The sequence below is a fragment of the Oncorhynchus masou genome, chromosome 18 (assembly GCF_036934945.1).
Source record: "Oncorhynchus masou masou isolate Uvic2021 chromosome 18, UVic_Omas_1.1, whole genome shotgun sequence".
Classification (NCBI taxonomy): Eukaryota; Metazoa; Chordata; class Actinopteri; order Salmoniformes; family Salmonidae; genus Oncorhynchus; species Oncorhynchus masou.
In genome coordinates, this window is record NC_088229.1 from 79,856,019 (window position 1) to 79,880,820 (window position 24,802).

At 47.8% G+C, this 24,802-nt stretch overlaps 2 protein-coding genes across 11 annotated transcripts in view; one reads left to right on the forward strand and one right to left on the reverse strand.

Moving 5' to 3' along the window:
* Positions 1 to 10,722, forward strand: part of ntpcr (nucleoside-triphosphatase, cancer-related) — a 29,448-nt gene extending 18,726 nt beyond the window's left edge. The window contains exons 5-6 of one of the 3 annotated variants that reach the window (XM_064924553.1): positions 5,531 to 5,618; positions 10,140 to 10,223. In XM_064924553.1, the coding sequence (XP_064780625.1) occupies positions 5,531 to 5,602 (72 nt within the window). In that variant the 3' untranslated portion in view covers positions 5,603 to 5,618; positions 10,140 to 10,223. Of the gene's footprint in view, positions 1 to 5,530; positions 9,790 to 10,139 lie in introns of those variants that run through there. The other 2 variants (XM_064924551.1, XM_064924552.1) reach the window with 2 other exon arrangements.
* Positions 10,335 to 24,802, reverse strand: part of LOC135505297 (uncharacterized) — a 117,118-nt gene continuing 102,650 nt past the window's right edge. For all 8 annotated transcript variants that reach the window (XM_064924544.1, XM_064924545.1, XM_064924546.1 and 5 more), the window contains one exon: positions 10,335 to 11,279. In XM_064924544.1, the coding sequence (XP_064780616.1) occupies positions 10,906 to 11,279 (374 nt within the window). In that variant the 3' untranslated portion in view covers positions 10,335 to 10,905. The remainder of the gene's footprint in view (positions 11,280 to 24,802) is intronic.

Genomic DNA, 24,802 nt, shown 5'->3' on the forward strand with positions numbered 1-24,802 from the left:
GTCTGGTTAAATTGATGTATGGCCCTATGGAGTCTGGTTAAATTGATCTATGACCCTATGGAGTCTGGTTAAATTGGTCTCTGACCATATGGAGTCTGGTTAAATTGTTCACGAACCCTATGGAGTCTGGTTAAATTGTTCTCGAACCCTATGGAGTCTGGTTAAATTGTTCTATGACCATATGGAGTCTGGTTAAATTGATCTATGACCCTATGGAGTCTGGTTAAATTGGTCTCTGACCATATGGAGTCTGGTTAAATTGATCTATGACCCTATGGAGTCTGGTTAAATTGGTCTATGACCCTATGGAGTCTGGTTAAATTGGTCTATGACCCTATGGAGTCTGGAAAAATTGGTCTATGACCCTATGGAGTCTGGTTAAATTGGTCTCAGACCCAATGGAGTCTGGTTAAATTGGTCTCAGACCCTATGGAGTCTGGTTAAATTGGTCTCAGACCCTATGGAGTCTGGTTAAAGTGGTCTATGAGCCTATGGAGTCTGGATAAATTGGTCTATGACCCTTTGGTGTCTGGTTAAATTGGTCTATGACCCTATGGAGCCTGGTTAAATTGGTCTATGACCCTATGGAGTCTGGTTAAATTGGTCTCTGACCCTATGGAGTCTGGTTAAATTGGTCTCTGACCCTATGGTGTCTGGTTAAATTGGTCTCTGACCCTATGGAGTCTGGTTAAATTGGTCTATGACCCTATGGAGTCTGGTTAAATTGTTCTCGAACCCTATGCAGTCTGGTTAAATTGAACTATGACCCTATGGAGTCTGGTTAAATTGGTCTATGACCATGTGGAGTCTGGTTAAATTGGTCTATGACCCTATGGAGTGTGGTTAAATTGGTATATGACCCTATGGAGTCTGGTTAAATTGTTCCCAGACCCTATGGAGTCTGGTTAAATTGTTCCCGGACCCTATGGAGTCTGGTTAAATTGTTCCCGGACCCTATGGAGTCTGTTTAAATTGGTCTCTGACCCTATGGAGTCTGGTTAAATTGGTCTATGACCCTATGGAGTCTGGTTAAATTGGTCTCTGACCCTATGGTGTCTGGTTAAATTGGTCTATGACCCTATGGAGTCTGGTTAAATTGGTCTATGACCCTATGGAGTCTGGTTAAATTGGTCTATGACCCTATGGAGTCTGGTTAAATTGGTCTATGACCCTATGGAGTCTGGTTAAATTGGTCTCTGACCCTATGGAGTCTGGTGAAATTGGTCTCTGACCCTATGGTGTCTGGTTAAATTGGTCTCTGACCCTATGGAGTCTGGTTAAATTGGTCTATGACCCTATGGAGTCTGGTTAAATTGGTATATGACCATATGGAGTCTGGTTAAATTGGTCTCAGACCCTATGGAGTCTGGTTAAATTGGTCTATGACCCTATGGAGTCTGGTTAAATTGGTCTATGACCCTATGGAGTCTGGTTAAATTGGTCTATGACCATATGGAGTCTGGTTAAATTGGTCTCTGACCCTATGGAGTCTGGTTAAATTGGTCTCTGACCCTATGGAGTCTGGTTAAATTGGTCTATGACCCTATGGAGTCTGGTTAAATTGTTCACGAACCCTATGGAGTCTGGTTAAATTGTTCTCGAACCCTATGGAGTCTGGTTAAATTGTTCTATGACCATATGGAGTCTGGTTAAATTGATCTATGGCCCTATGGAGTCTGGTTAAATTGGTCTCTGACCCTATGGAGTCTGGTTAAATTGATCTATGACCCTATGGAGTCTGGTTAAATTGGTCTATGACCATATGGAGTCTGGTTAAATTGGTCTCAGACCCTATGGAGTCTGGTTAAATTGGTCTATGACCATATGGAGTCTGGTTAAATTGGTCTATGACCCTATGGAGTCTGGTTAAATTGTTCTCGAACCCTATTGAGTCTGGTGAAATTGGTCTCTGACCCTATGGAGTCTGGTTAAATTGGTCTATGAGCCTATGGAGTCTGGATAAATTGGTCTCAGACCCTATGGAGTCTGGTAAAATTGGTCTATGACCCTATGGAGTCTGGATAAATTGGTCTATGACCCTATGGAGTCTGGATAAATTGGTCTATGACCCTATGGAGTCTGGTTAAATTGGTCTCTGACCCTATGGAGTCTGGTTAAATTGGTCTCAGACCCTATGGAGTCTGGTTAAATTGGTCTATGACCATATGGAGTCTGGTTAAATTGGTCTATGACCCTATGGAGTCTGGTTAAATTGTTCTCGAACCCTATTGAGTCTGGTGAAATTGGTCTATGACCCTATGGAGTCTGGTTAAATTGGTCTATGACCCTATGGAGTCTGGATAAATTGGTCTCAGACCCTATGGAGTCTGTTTAAATTGGTCTCAGACCCTATGGAGTCTGGTTAAATTGGTCTCAGACCCAATGGAGTCTGGTTAAATTGGTCTCAGACCCTATGGAGTCTGGTTAAATTGGTCTCAGACCCTATGGAGTCTGGTTAAAGTGGTCTATGAGCCTATGGAGTCTGGATAAATTGGTCTATGACCCTATGGAGTCTGGTTAAATTGGTCTCGACCCTATGGAGTCTGGTTAAATTGCATATGTGCATATGTTTTCACCCCATTTGCTATGAAGCCCCTAAATAAGATCTGGTGCAACCAATTCCCTTCAGAAGTCACATAATTAGTTAAATAAAGTCCACCTGTGTGCAATCTAATTGTCACGTGATCTCAGTGTATATACACACACCTGTTCTGAAATGCCGTGGAGTCTGCAACACATCTAAGCAAGGGCCACCGCCAGGCAAGCGGCACTATGAAGACCAAGGAGCTCTCCAAACAGGTCAGGGACAAAGCTGTGGAGAAGTACAGATCAGGGTTGGGTTATAAAATAATATCCCTAACTCATGGACCAGGCAAGGAGGGCATTAATCAGAGAGGCAACAAAGAGACCAAAGATAACCCTGGAGGAGCTGCAAAGCTCCACAGCGGAGATTGAAGTATCTCTCCATAGGACCACGTTAAGCAGTACACTCCACAGAGCTGGGCTTTATGGAAGAGTGGCCAGAGAAAAGCCATTGCTTAAAGAAAAAAATAAGCCAACATGTTTGGTGTTCGCCAAACGTTTGGTTTCTGCTGCAAACCCAACACCTCACATCACCCAAGAGCACCATCCCCACAGTGACGCGTGGTGACAGCATCATGCTGTGGGGATGTTTTTCATCAGCAGGGACTGGGAAACTGGTCAGAATTTAAGGAATGATGAATGGAGCTCAATACAAGGAAATTATTGAGGGAAACTTGTTTCAGTCTTCCAGAGATTTGAGACTGGGAAGGAGGTTCACCTTCCAGTAGGACAATGACTCGAAGCATACTGCTAAAGCAACACTCGTGTGGTTTAAGGGGAAACATTTAAATGTTTTAGAATGACCTAGTCAAAACCAAGACTTCAATCCAATTGAGAATCTGTGATCTGACTTAAAGATTGCTATACACCAGCGGAACCCATCCAACTTGAAGGAGTTGGAGCAGTTTTGCCTTGAAGAATGGGCAAAAATCACAGTGGCTAGATGTGCAAATGCTTATAGAGACATACCCCAAGAGACTTGCAGCTGTAATTGCTGCAAAAAGTGGCTCTACAAAGTATTGACTTTGGGGGGGGGTGAATATTTCATGCTTGTTTCACAATAAAACATATTTTGCATCTTCAAAGTGGTAGGCATGTTGTGTAAATCAAATGATGCAAACCCCCCAAAAATCTATTTTAATTCCAGGCACCAAAATAGGAAAAATGCCAATGAATACTTTTGCAAGCCACTGTATGTATGTATGTACTCACTCACTCACTCACTCACTCACTCACTCACTCACTCACTCACTCACTCACTCACTCACTCACCACCGGTCAAAAGAATGTATAGCATGACTGATACCATTATCCTTTACATTATAGCATGGTGGATACCATTATCCTTTACAGTATAGCATGGTGGATACCACTATCATTTACAGTATAGCATGGTGGATACCATTATCCTTTACAGTATAGCATGGTGGATACCATTTTCCTTTACAGTATAGCATGGTGGATACCATTATCCTTTACAGTATAGCATGGTGGATACCATTATCCTTTACAGTATAGCATGGTGGATACCATTTTCCTTTACAGTATAGCATGGTGGGTACCATTATCCTTTACAGTATAGCATGGTGGATACCATTATCCTTTACATTATAGCATGGTGGATACCACTATCATTTACAGTATAGCATGGTGGGTACCATTATCCTTTACAGTATAGCATGGTGGGTACCATTATCCTTTACAGTATAGCATGGTGGATACCATTATCCTTTACAGTATAGCGTGGTGGATACCATTATCCTTTACATTATAGCATGGTGGATACCATTATCCTTTACATTATAGCATGGTGGATACCATTATCCTTTACAGTATAGTGTGGTGGATACCATTATCCTTTACAGTATAGCATGGTGGATACCATTATCCTTTACAGCAAAGCATGGTGGATACCATTATCCTTTACAGCAAAGCGTGGCGGATACCATTATCCTTTACCATTATCCTTTACAGCAAAGCATGGTGGATACCATTATCCTTTACAGTAAAGCATGGTGAATACCATTATCCTTTACAGTAAAGTGTGGTGGATACCATTATCCCTTACATTAACGCGTGGTGGATACCATTATCCTTTACAGTATAGCATGGTGGATACCATTATCCTTTACAGTATAGCATGGTGGATACCATGATCCTTTACAGTAAAGTGTGGTGGATACCATTATCCCTTACATTAACGCGTGGTGGATACCATTATCCTTTACAGTATAGCATGGTGGATACCATTATCCTTTACAGTATAGCGTGGTGGATACCATTATTCTTTACAGTATAGCGTGGTGGATACCATTATTCTTTACAGTAAAGCGTGGTGGATACCATTATTCTTTACAGTAAAGCGTGGTGGGGATTAAACATGAAATGCGTGACTAAACCAGATCCATCCATCAGGATCAATATTAGTGATATTAACTGTTAGATCTGGTTCCATCCACCAGGATCAATATTAGTGATATTAACTGTTAGATCTGGTTCCATCCACCAGGATCAATATTAGTGATATTAACTGTTAGATATGGTTCCATCCACCAGGATCAATATTAGTGATATTAACTGTTAGATCTGGTTCCATCCACCAGGATCAATATTAGTGATATTAACTGTTAGATCTGGTTCCATCCACCAGGATCAATATTAGTGATATTAACTGTTAGATATGGTTCCATCCACCAGGATCAATATTAGTGACATTAACTGTTAGATCTGGTTCCATCCACCAGGATCAATATTAGTGATATTAACTGTTAGATCTGGTTCTATCCATTAGGATCAATATTAGTGATATTAACTGTTAGATATGGTTCCATCCATCATGAACACTACGCTCTTCCTGCTATGGTATCTCTTATGCTATGGTATCTCTTAAACATCTTTGGTTGTGTGTTTCTCCTCCCCCCCCCCCCGGCCTTCCCTCCTCTCTCAGGTCTCCAAGGAGAACAGAGATGTTATATTACCAGAGGTTGTGTCAGCTCTAAAGGACTGCCTCAAACAGTAGGTGGAAGTTATCCAAGGTCAGTGGAACATCATGGAGGGCATTCAGAAACACAGCAGCACTCTGAACTAGACCATGATGAACAAGACCGACCCTGATGAACGAGACCGACCCTGATGAACTAGACCGACCCTGAAGAACTAGACCGACCCTGAAGAACTAGACCGACCCTGACGAACGAGACCGACCCTGACGAACGAGACCGACCCTGACGAACGAGACCGACCCTGACGAACGAGACCGAACCTGACGAACGAGACCGACCCTGATTGGTGGATGTTGGCCAGCACTCTGAACCAGACCGACCCTGATTTGTGGATGTTGGCCAGGACTCGGAACTAGACCGTCCCTGATTGGTGGATGTTGGCCTGTACTCTGAACCAGACCAACCCTGATTTGTGGATGTTGGCCAGGACTCGGAACTAGACCGTCCCTGATTGGTGGATGTTGGCCTGCACTCTGTACTAGACTGACCCTGATGAACTAGACTGACCCTGATGGATGGATGTTGGCCAGCATTCTGTACTAGACTGACCCTGATGAACTAGACTGACCCTGATGAACTAGACTGACCCTGATGGATGGATGTTGGCCAGCATTCTGTACTAGACCGGCCCTGATGGATGGATGTTGGCCAGAATTCTGTACTAGACCGACCCTGATGGGTGGATTTTGGCCAATACTCTGTAATAGACCATGGCCACCTAACCATCCCCAGCTTACAATTGGCTCATTCATCCCCCTCCTCTCCCCTGTAACTATTCCCCAGGTCATTGCTGGAAATGAGAATGTTTTCTCGGTCAACTTACCTGGTAAAATAACAAAAAAAATCAATAAAAATGTAATAAAACAATGATTTAATTAATTCTGAAAACTGCCACATTCAGTCCATAGTCCATATTGTTATCAGACCTAGTGATGGTCCATGTTGTTATCAGACCTAGTGATGGTCCATGTTGTTATCAGACCTAGTGATGGTCCATATTGTTATCAGACCTAGTGATGGTCCATGTTGTTATCAGACCTAGTGATGGTCCATGTTGTTATCAGACCTAGTGATGGTCCATATTGTTATCAGACCTAGTGATGGTCCATGTTGTTATCAGACCTACTGATGGTCCATGTTGTTATCAGAACTACTGATGGTCCATGTTGTTATCAGACCTACTGATGGTCCATGTTGTTATCAGAACTACTGATGGTCCATGTTGTTATCAGACCTACTGATGGTCCATGTTGTTATCAGAACTACTGATGGTCCATATTGTTATCAGACCTACTGATGGTCCATGTTGTTATCAGACCTACTGATGGTCCATGTTGTTATCAGACCTACTGATGGTCCATGTTGTTATCAGAACTACTGATGGTCCATATTGTTATCAGACCTAGTGATGGTCCATGTTGTTATCAGAACTACTGATGGTCCATATTGTTATCAGACCTACTGATGGTCCATGTTGTTATCAGAACTACTGATGGTCCATATTGTTATCAGACCTACTGATGGTCCATGTTGTTATCAGACCTAGTGATGGTCCATATTGTTATCAGACCTACTGATGGTCCATATTGATTGTTATCAGACCTACTGATGGTCCATGTTGTTATCAGACCTACTGATGGTCCATATTGTTATCAGACCTAGTGATGGTCCATGTTGTTATCAGAACTACTGATGGTCCATATTGTTATCAGACCTAGTGATGGTCCATGTTGTTATCAGACCTAGTGATGGTCCATATTGATTGTTATCAGACCTAGTGATGGTCCATATTGATTGTTATCAGACCTACTGATGGTCCATATTGTTATCAGACCTACTGATTGTCCATATCTGTAGACACACCTCCTCCACACCTCCATTAATACAGTGTATCTGTAGACACACCTCCTCCACACCTCCATTAATACAGTGTATCTATAGACACACCTCCTCCACACCTCCATTAATACAGTGTATCTGTAGACACACCTCCTCCACACCTCCATTAATACAGTGTATCTATAGACACACCTCCTCCACACCTCCATTAATACAGTGTATCTATAGACACACCTCCTCCACACCTCCATTAATACAGTGTATCTATAGACACACCTCCTCCACACCTCCATTAATACAGTGTATCAGTAGACACACCTCCATTAATACAGTGTATCAGTAGACACGCCTCCATTAATACAGTGTATCTGTAGACACACCTCCTCCACACCTCCATTAATACAGTGTATCTGTAGACACACCTCCATTAATACAGTGTATCTGTAGACACACCTCCTCCACACCTCCATTAATACAGTGTATCAGTAGACACACCTCCATTAATACAGTGTATCAGTAGACACGCCTCCATTAATATAGTGTATCTGTAGACACACCTCCATTAATATAGTGTATCTGTAGACACACCTCCATTAATATAGTGTATCTGTAGACACACCTCCATTAATACAGTGTATCAGTAGACACACCTCCATTAATACAGTGTATCTATAGACACACCTCCATTAATACAGTGTATCAGTAGACACACCTCCATTAATACAGTGTATCTATAGACACACCTCCATTAATACAGTGTATCAGTAGACACACCTCCATTAATACAGTGTATCTATAGACACACCTCCTCCACACCTCCATTAATACAGTGTTTCCTTATACACACCTCCATTAATACAGTGTTTCCTTATACACACCTCCATCTGTAGACACACCTCCACCACACATCCATTAATACAGTGTATCTGTAGACACACCTCCTCCACACCTCCATTAATACAGTGTATCAGTAGACACACCTCCTCCACACCTCCATTAATACAGTGTATCTGTAGACACACCTCCATTAATACAGTGTATCTATAGACACACCTCCTCCACACCTCCATTAATACAGTGTATCAGTAGACACACCTCCATTAATACAGTGTATCAGTACACACCTCCATTAATACAGTGTATCTATAGACACACCTCCTCCACACCTCCATTAATACAGTGTATCTATAGACACACCTCCTCCACACCTCCATTAATACAGTGTATCTATAGACACACCTCCTCCACACCTCCATTAATACAGTGTATCTATAGACACACCTCCTCCACACCTCCATTAATACAGTGTATCTATAGACACACCTCCTCCACACCTCCATTAATACAGTGTATCTATAGACACACCTCCTCCACACCTCCATTAATACAGTGTATCTATAGACACACCTCCTCCACACCTCCATTAATACAGTGTATCTATAGACACACCTCCTCCACACCTCCATTAATACAGTGTATCAGTAGACACACCTCCAGCGACAGCCCGGAACCTGAAGGATCTGGAGAAGGTCTACAAGGTCTATAAAATCATACAATGTGATTTTCTGGATTTTCTCTCACAGTTGAAGTGTACCTTTGATAAAAAATACAGACCTCTACATGCTTTGTAAGTAGGAAAACCTGCAAAATCGGCAGCGTATCAAATACTTGTTCTCCCCACTGTATGTATGTGTGTGTATGTGTGTGTGTATGTATGTATATATATTAGTGGCTACTCTACTGGACCAGTCAACAGTTTGGACACACCTACTCATTCCAGCGTTTTTCTTTATTTTTACTATTTTCTACATTGTAGAATAATAGTGAAGACATCAAAACTATGATATAACACATATTGAATCATGTAGTAACCAAAAAAGTGTTTTGGCCAAAATGTCCTGGTACTGGGTAAATGTCGTTGACGTTACCAAGGGCCCCGGACCAGTGGAAGGTCAATAGCCCCATAACATTACAGATCCACCAGCATGTTCTACAGTAGCTGTGGGCTCCTTTTGCTCCACTGGTCCGGGGCTCTTGGTCAACGGCATCATGAACTTCTATCCAGTACCAGGACATTTTAGCCAAAAAAATGGTTGCCTCTGCACACATCAAAATCCACAAATGAATGGTTATTTGGCCACAAAATCAACATTTTGCAATGACCATCTCAGTCTCCGGACTGAAAACCCATTGGAAACTGGTGGTTTGAATAGAAGAGGGCAATGGTCTACGATCCCTCCTAATGTGTTCTCCAACTAATAAAGCATTTTAGAAAAAGGCTCATTGCCGTTATCCTCACAAGGTGTGGTATTGAAAGGCAATATGTACATTGTTAAGTCATGCCAATAAAATAATTTGAATTTAATTGAAATGTACTGAAAACAGGTTTGAATCATTTGGACTTTTTTGCGAAAAAGACGACTAAGGATCTGCCCCTTCTGTAGAGGTCCTTAAGAGGTTTTTAAACAAAATCTCTTTATCTGAGCAGTTTATCAAGGGTGTCATTTATCAAGGGTGTCAATCATTTATCTATGATGTCAATCATTTATCAAGGTTGTCAATCATTTAGCAATGTGTCAATCATGTATCAATGTGTCAATCATGTATCAAGGTGTCAATCATGTATCAATGTGTCAATCATTTATCAAGGTGTCAATCATGTCAGGGCCCACTATTATCCAGGACATACAGCTTGTTTTACCTGTATTTTTACAGGTAAACCTCCAGGGGGCCACCAACCTCCAGGGGGCCCCCAACATCCAGGGGGCCACCAACCTCCAGAGGGCCCCAACCTCCAGGGAGCCACCAACCTCCAGGGGACCCTAACCTCCAGGGGGCCCTAACCTCCAGGGGGCCCTAACCTCCAGGGGGCCCCAACCCAAAAATAATATGAACAGGATATAAGCAATGGTGAATCGCAGGAAATCATCTTTAAAACTGCAAGATAATATACAAGGCAGTAAAAACACAGCAGTCCACATGATACAAAACACAGGTCAACCAACAGAAGGATGATTGTCTTAATAAGATATCAAATCTATCACCATGCAGTGCAGAAATCTCACACAGACATCCTAAACTACCAGCACACACGCATGGTTCACACAAATAGATGAGCTACTGCATGTTGCAGGTGTCATTTAATGAGCACCACACATTAATACACAAAGCCTGCTTGGTTTCCAATCCTTATTGAGTAAAAATACAGAGTACAGCAACCCTCACATAGCAAACTCAAGACGTCAGAGTTCAGACGTGCTGCTATGATGATAACTTCAGTCCGTTATAACTCAGCTGTTGGGCAACAAAGGACTGTAAATGTAAAAAAGGACTTCATAAATATCAAATAAAATTTCATTTCTCACAAGCGCCGAATACAACAGTGAAATGCTTTCTTACAAGCCCTTAACCAACGATGATGCAGTTTTAAGAAAATACCAAAAGAAAGGTAAGAGAAATATGTGATTGATTGATAACAGCTTCAGTCTTTCTTCCCAAAGAACTTGTTGAAGACAGACTTCTTGCGTGGCGGAGGCAGACCGGTGCAGGACCTCAGAGATGGTTCCTGGTCGTGGTGGTACATTGCTTGGTGCTGGTGAAGCTGCCTTCTTGTAGTAGAGTCCTGTTGATATGAGTGGTGCTGCCATCCATCCAGCAGGGGGCGCTGTGGGTCAGTGTGACTGGTGATAGATGGACCACGACCATCACAACTGAGAGTGGGAGAGGCGGCAGACTGCTTGTCTCCTATAATCAAAGTCACGGAGTAGTTTGACCCACAGTCCAGACCCACTGGTCCGTAGTCCCGGCCTCTGCCTCCTGGGGGCAGCAGCGCTGCTTTAATATTCTGGTACCTTGCTGAGAGAGAAGAACATGTGCATAAATACCAGACCGATTATTTTTTTCCATTGAAGGCCTAGCATAGTTTAAGGTGCTCAGGTCTGAGAGAGCTATTGGGCTGAGCAGTGAGTGAGGCTGAGGGGAACTGGGTGGGTAGTGATAGTGGGGTGGTCAGTGTGTTAAACTAGGTGGGTAGTGATAGTGGGGTGGTCAGTGTAGTGATAGTGGGGTGGTCAGTGTAGTGATAGTGGGGTGGTCAGTGTAGTGGTAGTGGGGGTGGTCAGTGTGTTAAAATAGGTGGGTAGTGATAGTGGGGTGGTCAGTGTAGTGATAGTGGGGTGGTCAGTGTAGTGGTAGTGGGGGTGGTCAGTGTGTTAAACTAGGTGGGTAGTGATAGTGGGGTGGTCAGTGTAGTGATAGTGGGGTGGTCAGTGTAGTGATAGTGGGGTGGTCAGTGTGTTAAACTAGATGGGTAGTGATAGTGGGGTGGTCAGTGTAGTGATAGTGGGGTGGTCAGTGTAGTGATAGTGGGGTGGTCAGTGTAGTGGTAGTGGGGTGGTCAGTGTAATGATAGTGGGGAGGTCAGTGTAGTGATAGTGGGGTGGTCAGTGTAGTGATAGTGGGGTGGTCAGTGTGTTAAACTAGGTGGGTGGTGATAGTGGGGTGGTCAGTGTAGTGATAGTGGGGTGGTCAGTGTAGTGATAGTGGGGTGGTCAGTGTAGTGGTAGTGGGGTGGTCAGTGTAATGAAAGTGGGGTGGTCAGTGTAGTGGTAGTGGGGTGGTCAGTGTAGTGATAGTGGGGTGGTCAGTGTGTTAAACTAGGTGGGTAGTGATAGTGGGGTGGTCAGTGTAGTGATAGTGGGGTGGTCTGTGTAGTGATAGTGGTGTGGTCAGTGTAGTGGTAGTGGGGTGGTCAGTGTAGTGATAGTGGGGTGGTCAGTGTAGTGGTAGTGGGGTGGTCAATGTAGTGGTAGTGGGGTGGTCAATGTAGTGGTAGTGGGGTGGTCAGTGTAGTGATAGTGGGGTGGTCAGTGTAGTGATAGTGGGGTGGTCAGTGTAGTGATAGTGGGGTGGTCAGTGTGTTAAACTAGGTTGGTAGTGATAGTGGGGTGATTAGTGGGGTGGTCAGTGTAATGATAGTGGGGTGGTCAGTGTAGTGATAGTGGGGTGGTCAGTGTAGTGATAGTGGGGTGGTCAGTGTAGTGATAGTGGGGTGGTCAGTGTGTTAAACTAGGTGGGTAGTGATAGTGGGGTGGTCAGTGTAGTGATAGTGGGGTGGTCTGTGTAGTGATAGTGGGGTGGTCAGTGTAATGATAGTGGGGTGGTCAGTGTAGTGGTAGTGGGGTGGTCAGTGTAGTGATAGTGGTGTGGTCAGTGTAGTGGTAGTGGGGTGGTCAGTGTAGTGATAGTGGGGTGGTCAGTGTAGTGGTAGTGGGGTGGTCAGTGTAGTGATAGTGGGGTGGTCAGTGTAGTGATAGTGGGGTGGTCAGTGTAGTGGTAGTGGGGTGGTCAGTGTAGTGATAGTGGGGTGGTCAATGTAGTGGTAGTGGGGTGGTCAGTGTAGTGATAGTGGGGTGGTCAGTGTAGTGGTAGTGGGGTGGTCAGTGTAGTGGTAGTGGGGTGGTCAGTGTAGTGATAGTGGGGTGGTCAGTGTGTTAAACTAGGTGGGTAGTGATAGTGGGGTGATTAGTGGGGTGGTCAGTGTAATGATCCTGGGGTGGTCAGTGTAGTGATAGTGGGGTGGTCAGTGTAGTGATAGTGGGGAGGTCAGTGTAGTGATAGTGGTGTGGTCAGTGTAGTGATAGTGGGGTGGTCAGTGTAGTGGCAGTGGGGTGGTCAGTGTAGTGGTAGTGGGGTGGTCAGTGTAGTGATAGTGGGGTGGACAGTGTAGTGGTAGTGGGGTGGTCAGTGTAGTGGTAGTGGGGTGGTCAATGTAGTGGTAGTGGGGTGGTCAGTGTAGTGATAGTGGGATGGTCAGTGTAGTGATAGTGGGGTGGTCAGTGTAGTGGTAGTGGGGTGGTCAGTGTAGTGGTAGTGGGGTGGTCAGTGTAGTGATAGTGGGGTGGTCAGTGTAGTGGTAGTGGGGTGGTCAGTGTAGTGATAGTGGGGTGGTCAGTGTGTTAAACTAGGTGGGTAGTGATAGTGGGGTAGTCAGTGTAGTGGTAGTGGGGTGGTCAGTGTAATGATAGTGGGGTGGTCAGTGTAGTGATAGTGGGGTGGTCAGTGTAGTGATAGTGGGGTGGTCAGTGTAGTGATAGTGGGGTGGTCAGTGTAGTGGCAGTGGGGTGGTCAGTGTAGTGGCAGTGGGGTGGTCAGTGTAGTGGGGTGGTCAGTGTAGTGATAGTGGGGTGGTCAGTGTGTTAAACTAGGTGGGTAGTGATAGTGGGGTGGTCAGTGTAGTGATAGTGGGGTGGTCTGTGTAGTGATAGTGGTGTGGTCAGTGTAGTGGTAGTGGGGTGGTCAGTGTAGTGATAGTGGGGTGGTCAGTGTAGTGGTAGTGGGGTGGTCAATGTAGTGGTAGTGGGGTGGTCAATGTAGTGGTAGTGGGGTGGTCAGTGTAGTGATAGTGGGGTGGTCAGTGTAGTGATAGTGGGGTGGTCAGTGTAGTGATAGTGGGGTGGTCAGTGTGTTAAACTAGGTTGGTAGTGATAGTGGGGTGATTAGTGGGGTGGTCAGTGTAATGATAGTGGGGTGGTCAGTGTAGTGATAGTGGGGTGGTCAGTGTAGTGATAGTGGGGTGGTCAGTGTAGTGATAGTGGGGTGGTCAGTGTAGTGATAGTGGGGTGGTCAGTGTGTTAAACTAGGTGGGTAGTGATAGTGGGGTGGTCAGTGTAGTGATAGTGGGGTGGTCTGTGTAGTGATAGTGGGGTGGTCAGTGTAGTGGTAGTGGGGTGGTCAGTGTAGTGGTAGTGGGGTGGTCAGTGTAGTGATAGTGGTGTGGTCAGTGTAGTGGTAGTGGGGTGGTCAGTGTAGTGATAGTGGGGTGGTCAGTGTAGTGGTAGTGGGGTGGTCAGTGTAATGATAGTGGGGTGGTCAGTGTAGTGATAGTGGGGTGGTAGTGGGGTGGTCAGTGTAGTGATAGTGGGGTGGTCAATTTTAGTGGTAGTGGGGTGGTCAGTGTAGTGATAGTGGGGTGGTCAGTGTAGTGGTAGTGGGGTGGTCAGTGTAGTGGTATTGGGGTGGTCAGTGTAGTGATAGTTGGGTGGTCAGTGTGTTAAACTAGGTGGGTAGTGATAGTGGGGTGATTAGTGGGGTGGTCAGTGTAATGATAGTGGGGTGGTCAGTGTAGTGATAGTGGGGTGGTCAGTGTAGTGATAGTGGGGAGGTCAGTGTAGTGATAGTGGGGTGGTCAGTGTAGTGATAGTGGGGTGGTCAGTGTAGTGGCAGTGGGGTGGTCAGTGTAGTGGTAGTGGGTGGTCAGTTTAGTGATAGTGGGGTGGACAGTGTAGTGGTAGTGGGGTGGTCAGTGTAGTGGTAGTGGGGTGGTCAATGTAGTGGTAGTGGGGTGGTCAGTGTAGTGATAGTGGGATGGTCAGTGTAGTGATAGTGGGGTGGTCAGTGTAGTGGTAGTGGGGTGGTCAGTGTAGTGGTAGTGGGGTGGTCAGTGTAGTGATAGTGGGGTGGTCAGTGTAGTGATAGTGGGGTGGTCAGTGTGTTAAACTAGGTTGGTAGTGATAGTTGGGTGATTAGTGGGGTGGTCAGTGTAATGATAGTGGGGTGGTCAGTGTAGTGATAGTGGGGTGGTCAGTGTAGTGATAGTGGGGTGGTCAGTGTAGTGATAGTGGGGTGGTCAGTGTGTTAAACTAGGTGGGTAGTGATAGTGGGGTGGTCAGTGTAGTGATAGTGGGGTGGTCTGTGTAGTGATAGTGGGGTGGTCAGTGTAGTGGTAGTGGGGTGGTCAGTGTAATGATAGTGGGGTGGTCAGTGTAGTGGTAGTGGGGTGGTCAGTGTAGTGATAGTGGTGTGGTCAGTGTAGTGGTAGTGGGGTGGTCAGTGTAGTGATAGTGGGGTGGTCAGTGTAGTGGTAGTGGGGTGGTCAGTGTAGTGATAGTGGGGTGGTCAGTGTAGTGATAGTGGGGTGGTCAGTGTAGTGGTAGTGGGGTGGTCAGTGTAGTGATAGTGGGGTGGTCAATGTAGTGGTAGTGGGGTGGTCAGTGTAGTGATAGTGGGGTGGTCAGTGTAGTGGTAGTGGGGTGGTCAGTGTAGTGGTAGTGGGGTGGTCAGTGTAGTGATAGTTGGGTGGTCAGTGTGTTAAACTAGGTGGGTAGTGATAGTGGGGTGATTAGTGGGGTGGTCAGTGTAATGATCCTGGGGTGGTCAGTGTAGTGATAGTGGGGTGGTCAGTGTAGTGATAGTGGGGAGGTCAGTGTAGTGATAGTGGTGTGGTCAGTGTAGTGATAGTGGGGTGGTCAGTGTAGTGGCAGTGGGGTGGTCAGTGTAGTGGTAGTGGGGTGGTCAGTGTAGTGATAGTGGGGTGGACAGTGTAGTGGTAGTGGGGTGGTCAGTGTAGTGGTAGTGGGGTGGTCAATGTAGTGGTAGTGGGGTGGTCAGTGTAGTGATAGTGGGATGGTCAGTGTAGTGATAGTGGGGTGGTCAGTGTAGTGGTAGTGGGGTGGTCAGTGTAGTGGTAGTGGGGTGGTCAGTGTAGTGATAGTGGGGTGGTCAGTGTAGTGGTAGTGGGGTGGTCAGTGTAGTGATAGTGGGGTGGTCAGTGTGTTAAACTAGGTGGGTAGTGATAGTGGGGTAGTCAGTGTAGTGGTAGTGGGGTGGTCAGTGTAATGATAGTGGGGTGGTCAGTGTAGTGATAGTGGGGTGGTCAGTGTAGTGATAGTGGGGTGGTCAGTGTAGTGATAGTGGGGTGGTCAGTGTAGTGATAGTGGGGTGGTCAGTGTAGTGGCAGTGGGGTGGTCAGTGTAGTGGCAGTGGGGTGGTCAGTGTAGTGGGGTGGTCAGTGTAGTGATAGTGGGGTGGTCAGTGTGTTAAACTAGGTGGGTAGTGATAGTGGGGTGGTCAGTGTAGTGATAGTGGGGTGGTCTGTGTAGTGATAGTGGTGTGGTCAGTGTAGTGGTAGTGGGGTGGTCAGTGTAGTGATAGTGGGGTGGTCAGTGTAGTGGTAGTGGGGTGGTCAATGTAGTGGTAGTGGGGTGGTCAATGTAGTGGTAGTGGGGTGGTCAGTGTAGTGATAGTGGGGTGGTCAGTGTAGTGATAGTGGGGTGGTCAGTGTAGTGATAGTGGGGTGGTCAGTGTGTTAAACTAGGTTGGTAGTGATAGTGGGGTGATTAGTGGGGTGGTCAGTGTAATGATAGTGGGGTGGTCAGTGTAGTGATAGTGGGGTGGTCAGTGTAGTGATAGTGGGGTGGTCAGTGTAGTGATAGTGGGGTGGTCAGTGTAGTGATAGTGGGGTGGTCAGTGTGTTAAACTAGGTGGGTAGTGATAGTGGGGTGGTCAGTGTAGTGATAGTGGGGTGGTCTGTGTAGTGATAGTGGGGTGGTCAGTGTAGTGGTAGTGGGGTGGTCAGTGTAGTGGTAGTGGGGTGGTCAGTGTAGTGATAGTGGTGTGGTCAGTGTAGTGGTAGTGGGGTGGTCAGTGTAGTGATAGTGGGGTGGTCAGTGTAGTGGTAGTGGGGTGGTCAGTGTAGTGATAGTGGGGTGGTCAGTGTAGTGATAGTGGGGTGGTCAGTGTAGTGGTAGTGGGGTGGTCAGTGTAGTGATAGTGGGGTGGTCAATGTAGTGGTAGTGGGGTGGTCAGTGTAGTGATAGTGGGGTGGTCAGTGTAGTGGTAGTGGGGTGGTCAGTGTAGTGGTAGTGGGGTGGTCAGTGTAGTGATAGTTGGGTGGTCAGTGTGTTAAACTAGGTGGGTAGTGATAGTGGGGTGATTAGTGGGGTGGTCAGTGTAATGATAGTGGGGTGGTCAGTGTAGTGATAGTGGGGTGGTCAGTGTAGTGATAGTGGGGAGGTCAGTGTAGTGATAGTGGGGTGGTCAGTGTAGTGATAGTGGGGTGGTCAGTGTAGTGGCAGTGGGGTGGTCAGTGTAGTGGTAGTGGGTGGTCAGTTTAGTGATAGTGGGGTGGACAGTGTAGTGGTAGTGGGGTGGTCAGTGTAGTGGTAGTGGGGTGGTCAATGTAGTGGTAGTGGGGTGGTCAGTGTAGTGATAGTGGGATGGTCAGTGTAGTGATAGTGGGGTGGTCAGTGTAGTGGTAGTGGGGTGGTCAGTGTAGTGGTAGTGGGGTGGTCAGTGTAGTGATAGTGGGGTGGTCAGTGTAGTGGTAGTGGGGTGGTCAGTGTAGTGATAGTGGGTGGTCAGTGTGTTAAACTAGGTGGGTAGTGATAGTGGGGTAGTCAGTGTAGTGGTAGTGGGGTGGTCAGTGTAATGATAGTGGGGTGTTCAGTGTAGTGATAGTGGGGTGGTCAGTGTAGTGATAGTGGGGTGGTTAGTGTAGTGGCAGTGGGGTGGTCAGTGTAGTGGCAGTGGGGTGGTCAGTGTAGTGGTAGTGGGGTGGTCAGTGTAGTGATAGTGGGGTGGTCAGTGTAGTGATAGTGGGGTGGTCAGTGTAGTGATAGTGGGGTGGTCAGTGTAGTGATAGTGGGGTGGTCAGTGTAGTGGCAGTGGGGTGGTCAGTGTAGTGGTAGTGGGGTGGTCAGTGTAGTGATAGTGGGGTGGTCAGTGTAGTGATAGTGGGGTGGACAGTGTAGTGGTAGTGGGGTGGTCAGTGTAGTGGTAGTGGGGTGGTCAATGTAGTGATAGTGGGGTGGTCAGTGTGTTAAACTAGGTGGGTAGTGATAGTGGTGTGGTCAATGTAGTGATAGTGGGGTGGTCAGTGTAATGATAGTGGGGTGGTCAGTGTGTAAAACTAGGTGGGTAGTGATAGTGGGGTGGTCAGTGTAGTGATAGTGGGGTGGGTCAGTGTGTTAAACTAGGTGGGTAGTGATAGTGGGGTGGTCAGTGTAGTGACAGTGGTGTGGTCAGTGTAGTGATAGTGGGGCTGTCAGTGTAGTGATAGTGGGGTGGTCAGTGTAGTAATAGTGGGGTGTTCAGTGTAGTGATAGTGGGGTGGTCAGTGTAGTGGTAGCGGGGTGGTCAGTGTAGTGGTAGTGGGGTGTTCAGTGTAGTGATAGTGGGGTGGTCAGTGTATTGGTAGCGGGGTGGTCAGTGTAGTGGTAGCGGGGTGGTCAGTGTATTGATAGTGGGGTGGTCAGTGTAGTGATAGTGTGGTGGTCAGTGTAGTGGTAGTGGGGTGGTAGTGGGGTGGTCAGTGTAGTGGTAGTGGGGTGGTCAGTGTAGTGGTAGTGGGGTGGTCAGTGTAGTGATAGTGGGGTGGTCAGTGTAGTGGTAGTGGGGTGGTCAGTGTATTGATAGTGGGGTGGTCAGTGTAGTGATAGTGTGGTGGTCAGTGTAGTGGTAGTGGGGTGGTCAGTGTAGTGGTAGTGGGGTGGTCAGTGTAGTGATAGTGGGGTGGTCAGTGTAGTGATAGTGGGGTGGTCAGTGTAGTGATAGTGGGGTGGTCAGTGTAGTGATAGTGGGGTGGTCAGTGTAGTGATAGTGGGGTGGTCAGTGTAGTGGCAGTGTGGTGGTCAGTGTAGTGGCAGTGGGGTGGTCAGTGTAGTGGTAGTGGGGTGGTCAGTGTAGTGATAGTGGGGTGGTCAGTGTATTGATAGTGGGGTGGTCAGTGTAGTGATAGTGTGGTGGTCAGTGTAGTGGTAGTGGGGTGGTCAGTGTAGTGGTAGTGGGGTGGTCAGTGTAGTGATAGTGGGGTGGTCAGTGTAGTGATAGTGGGGTGGTCAGTGTAGTGATAGTGGGGTGGTCAGTGTAGTGATAGTGGGGTGGTCAGTGTAGTGGTAGTGTGGTGGTCAGTGTAGTGATAGTGGGGTGGTCAGTGTAGTGGTAGTGGGGTGGTCAGTGTAGTGATAGTGTGGTGGTCAGTGTAGTGATAGTGGGGTGGTCAGTGTAGTGGTAGTGGGGTGGTCAGTGTAGTGATAGTGGGGTAGTGGGGTGGTCAGTGTAGTGATAGTGGGGTGGTCAGTGTAGTGGTAGTGGGGTGGTCAGTGTAGTGGTAGTGGGGTGGTCAGTGTAGTGATAGTTGGGTGGTCAGTGTGTTAAACTAGGTGGGTAGTGATAGTGGGGTGATTAGTGGGGTGGTCAGTGTAATGATAGTGGGGTGGTCAGTGTAGTGATAGTGGGGTGGTCAGTGTAGTGATAGTGGGGTGGTCAGTGTAGTGATAGTGGGGTGGTCAGTGTAGTGATAGTGGGGTGGTCAGTGTAGTGGCAGTGGGGTGGTCAGTGTAGTGGTAGTGGGGTGGTCAGTGTAGTGATAGTGGGGTGGTCAGTGTAGTGATAGTGGGGTGGACAGTGTAGTGGTAGTGGGGTGGTCAGTGTAGTGGTAGTGGGGTGGTCAATGTAGTGGTAGTGGGGTGGTCAGTGTAGTGATAGTGGGATGGTCAGTGTAGTGATAGTGGGGTGGTCAGTGTAGTGGTAGTGGGGTGGTCAGTGTAGTGGTAGTGGGGTGGTCAGTGTAGTGATAGTGGGGTGGTCAGTGTAGTGGTAGTGGGGTGGTCAGTGTAGTGATAGTGGGGTGGTCAGTGTGTTAAACTAGGTGGGTAGTGATAGTGGGGTAGTCAGTGTAGTGGTAGTGGGGTGGTCAGTGTAATGATAGTGGGGTGGTCAGTGTAGTGATAGTGGGGTGGTCAGTGTAGTGATAGTGGGGTGGTCAGTGTAGTCATAGTGGGGTGGTCAGTGTAGTGATAGTGGGGTGGTCAGTGTAGTGGCAGTGTGGTGGTCAGTGTAGTGGCAGTGGGGTGGTCAGTGTAGTGGTAGTGGGGTGGTCAGTGTAGTGAAAGTGGGGTGGTCAGTGTAGTGGTAGTGGGGTGGTCAGTGTAGTGATAGTGGGGTGGTCAGTGTAGTGGTAGCGGGTTGGTCAGTGGGGTGGTCAGTGTAGTGGTAGCAGGGTGGTCAGTGTAGTGGTAGTGGGGTTGTCAGTGTAGTGGTAGTGGGGTTGTCAGTGTAGTGGTAGTGAGGTGGTCAGTATAGTGATAGTGGGGTGGTAGTGGGGTGGTCAGTGTAGTGGTAGCGGGGTGGTCAGTGTAGTGGTAGCGGGTTGGTCAGTGTAGTGATAGTGGGGTGGTCAGTGTAGTGATAGTGGGGTGGTAGTGGGGTGGTCAGTGTAGTGGTAGCGGGGTGGTCAGTGTAGTGGTAGTGGGGTTGTCAGTGTAGTGGTAGTGGGGTTGTCAGTGTAGTGGTAGTGAGGTGGTCAGTGTAGTGGTAGTGGGGTGGTCAGTGTAGTGATAGTGGGTTGGTCAGTGTCGTGGTAGTGGGGTGGTCAGTGTAATGATAGTGGGGTGGTCAGTGTATTGATAGTGGGGTGGTCAGTGTAGTGGCAGTGGGGTGGTCATTGTAGTGGTAGTGGGGTGGTCAGTGTAGTGATAGTGGGGTGGTCAGTGTAGTGATAGTGGGGTGGTCAGTGTAGTGATAGTGGGGTGGTCAGTGTAGTGGTAGTGGGGTGGTCAGTGTAGTGATAGTGGGGTGGTCAGTGTGTTAAACTAGGTGGGCAGTGATAGTGGTGTGGTCAGTGTAGTGATAGTGGGGTGGTCAGTGTAGTGATAGTGGGGTGGTCAGTGTGTTAAACTAGGTGGGTAGTGATAGTGGGGTGGTCAGTGTAGTGATAGTGGGGTGGGTCAGTGTGTTAAACTAGGTGGGTAGTGATAGTGGGGTGGTCAGTGTAATGATAGTGGGGTGGTCAGTGTAGTGATAGTGGGGTGGTCAGTGTAGTGATAGTGGGGTGGTCAGTGTAGTGGCAGTGGGTTGGTCAGTGTAGTGGCAGTGGGGTGGTCAGTGTAGTGGTAGTGGGGTGGTCAGTGTAGTGAAAGTGGGGTGGTCAGTGTAGTGGTAGTGGGGTGGTCAGTGTAGTGATAGTGGGGTTGTCAGTGTGTTAAACTAGGTGGGTAGTGATAGTGGGGTGGTCAGTGTAGTGATAGTGGGGTGGTCAGTGTGTTAAACTAGGTGGGTAGTGATAGTGGGGTGGTCAGTGTTGTGATAGTGGGGTGGTCAGTGTAGTGGTAGCGGGTTGGTCAGTGTAGTGATAGTGGGGTGGTCAGTGTAGTGATAGTGGGGTGGTAGTGGGGTGGTCAGTGTAGTGGTAGCAGGGTGGTCAGTGTAGTGGTAGTGGGGTTGTCAGTGTAGTGGTAGTGGGGTTGTCAGTGTAGTGGTAGTGAGGTGGTCAGTGTAGTGGTAGTGGGGTGGTCAGTGTAGTGATAGTGGGGTGGTCAGTGTCGTGGTAGTGGGGTGGTCAGTGTAATGATAGTGGGGTGGTCAGTGTATTGATAGTGGGGTGGTCAGTGTAGTGGCAGTGGGGTGGTCAGTGTAGTGGTAGTGGGGTGGTCAGTGTAGTGATAGTGGGGTGGTCAGTGTAGTGATAGTGGGGTGGTCAGTGTAGTGATAGTGGGGTGGTAGTGGGGTGGTCAGTGTAGTGATAGTGGGGTGGTCAGTGTGTTAAACTAGGTGGGCAGTGATAGTGGTGTGGTCAGTGTAGTGATAGTGGGGTGGTCAGTGTAGTGATAGTGGGGTGGTCAGTGTGTTAAACTAGGTGGGTAGTGATAGTGGGGTGGTCAGTGTAGTGATAGTGGGGTGGGTCAGTGTGTTAAACTAGGTGGGTAGTGATAGTGGGGTGGTCAGTGTAGTGATAGTGGGGTGGTCAGTGTAGTGATAGTGGGGCTGTCAGTGTAGTGATAGTGGGGTGGTCAGTGTAGTGGTAGTGGGGTGGTCAGTGGAGTGATAGTGGGGTGTTCAGTGTAGTGATAGTGGGGTGGTCAGTGTAGTGGTAGCGGGGTGGTCAGTGTAATGATAGTGGGGTGGTCAGTGTAGTTAAAGTGGGGTGGTCAGTGTAGTGATAGTGGGGTGGTCAGTGTGTTAAACTAGGTGGGTAGTGATAGTGGGGTGGTCAGTGTAGTGATAGTGGGGTGTTCAGTGTAGTGATAGTGGGGTGGTCAGTGTAGTGGTAGCGGGGTGGTCAGTGTAATGATAGTGGGGTGGTCAGTGTAGTTAAAGTGGGGTGGTCAGTGTAGTGATAGTGGGGTGGTCAGTGTAGTGATAGTGGGGTGGTCAGTGTAGTGATAGTGGGGTGGTCAGTGTAGTGATAGTGGGGTGGTCAGTGTATTGGTAGTGGGGTTGTCAGTGTAGTGGTAGTGGGGTTGTCAGTGTAGTGGTAGTGAGGTGGTCAGTGTAGTGGTAGTGGGGTGGTCAGTGTAGTGATAGTGGGGTGGTCAGTGTCGTGGTAGTGGGGTGGTCAGTGTAATGATAGTGGGGTGGTCAGTGTATTGATAGTGGGGTGGTCAGTGTAGTGGCAGTGGGGTGGTCAGTGTAGTGGTAGTGGGGTGGTCAGTGTAGTGATAGTGGGGTGGTCAGTGTAGTGATAGTGGGGTGGTCAGTGTAGTGATAGTGGGGTGGTAGTGGGGTGGTCAGTGTAGTGATAGTGGGGTGGTCAGTGTGTTAAACTAGGTGGGCAGTGATAGTGGTGTGGTCAGTGTAGTGATAGTGGGGTGGTCAGTGTAGTGATAGTGGGGTGGTCAGTGTGTTAAACTAGGTGGGTAGTGATAGTGGGGTGGTCAGTGTAGTGATAGTGGGGTGGGTCAGTGTGTTAAACTAGGTGGGTAGTGATAGTGGGGTGGTCAGTGTAGTGATAGTGGGGTGGTCAGTGTAGTGATAGTGGGGCTGTCAGTGTAGTGATAGTGGGGTGGTCAGTGTAGTGGTAGTGGGGTGGTCAGTGGAGTGATAGTGGGGTGTTCAGTGTAGTGATAGTGGGGTGGTCAGTGTAGTGGTAGCGGGGTGGTCAGTGTAATGATAGTGGGGTGGTCAGTGTAGTTAAAGTGGGGTGGTCAGTGTAGTGATAGTGGGGTGGTCAGTGTGTTAAACTAGGTGGGTAGTGATAGTGGGGTGGTCAGTGTAGTGATAGTGGGGTGTTCAGTGTAGTGATAGTGGGGTGGTCAGTGTAGTGGTAGCGGGGTGGTCAGTGTAATGATAATGGGGTTGTCAGTGTAGTTAAAGTGGGGTGGTCAGTGTAGTGATAGTGGGGTGGTCAGTGTAGTGATAGTGGGGTGGTCAGTGTAGTGATAGTGGGGTGGTCAGTGTATTGGTAGCGGGGTGGTCAGTGTAGTGGTAGCGGGGTGGTCAGTGTATTGATAGTGGGGTGGTCAGTGTAGTGATAGTGTGGTGGTCAGTGTAGTGGTAGTGGGGTGGTAGTGGGGTGGTCAGTGTAGTGATAGTGGGGTGGTCAGTGTAGTGGTAGTGGGGTGGTCAGTGTAGTGATAGTGGGGTGGTCAGTGTAGTGGTAGTGGGGTGGTCAGTGTATTGATAGTGGGCTGGTCAGTGTAGTGATAGTGTGGTGGTCAGTGTAGTGGTAGTGGGGTGGTCAGTGTAGTGGTAGTGGGGTGGTCAGTGTAGTGATAGTGGGGTGGTCAGTGTAGTGATAGTGGGGTGGTCAGTGTAGTGATAGTGGGGTGGTCAGTGTGTTAAACTAGGTGGGTGGTGATAGTGGGGTGGTCAGTGTAGTGATAGTGGGGTGGTCAGTGTAGTGATAGTGGGGTGGTCAGTGTAGTGGTAGTGGGGTGGTCAGTGTAATGATAGTGGGGTGGTCAGTGTAGTGGTAGTGGGGTGGTCAGTGTAGTGATAGTGGGGTGGTAGTGGGGTGGTCAGTGTAGTGATAGTGGGTTGGTCAGTGTAGTGGTAGTGGGGTGGTCAGTGTAATGATAGTGGGGAGGTCAGTGTAGTGATAGTGGGGTGGTCATTGTAGTGATAGTGGGGTGGTCAGTGTGTTAAACTAGGTGGGTGGTGATAGTGGGGTGGTCAGTGTAGTGATAGTGGGGTGGTCAGTGTAGTGATAGTGGGGTGGTCAGTGTAGTGGTAGTGTGGTGGTCAGTGTAATGATAGTGGGGTGGTCAGTGTAGTGGTAGTGGGGTGGTCAGTGTAGTGATAGTGGGGTGGTCAGTGTGTTAAACTACGTGGGTAGTGATAGTGGGGTGGTCAGTGTAGTGATAGTGGGGTGGTCTGTGTAGTGATAGTGGTGTGGTCAGTGTAGTGATAGTGGGGTGGTCAGTGTAGTGATAGTGGGGTGGTCAGTGTAGTGATAGTGGGGTGGTCAGTGTAGTGGTAGTGGGGTGGTCAGTGTAGTGATAGTGGGGTGGTCAGTGTAGTGATAGTGGGGTGGTCAGTGTAGTGGTAGTGGGGTGGCCAGTGTAGTGATAGTGGTGTGGTCAATGTAGTGGTAGTGGGGTGGTCAATGTAGTGGTAGTGGGGTGGTCAGTGTAGTGATAGTGGGGTGGTCAGTGTAGTGATAGTGGGGTGGTCAGTGTAGTGATAGTGGGGTGGTCAGTGTGTTAAACTAGGTTGGTAGTGATAGTGGGGTGATTAGTGGGGTGGTCAGTGTAATGATAGTGGGGTGGTCAGTGTAGTGATAGTGGGGTGGTCAGTGTAGTGATAGTGGGGTGGTCAGTGTAGTGATAGTGGGGTGGTCAGTGTGTTAAACTAGGTGGGTAGTGATAGTGGGGTGGTCAGTG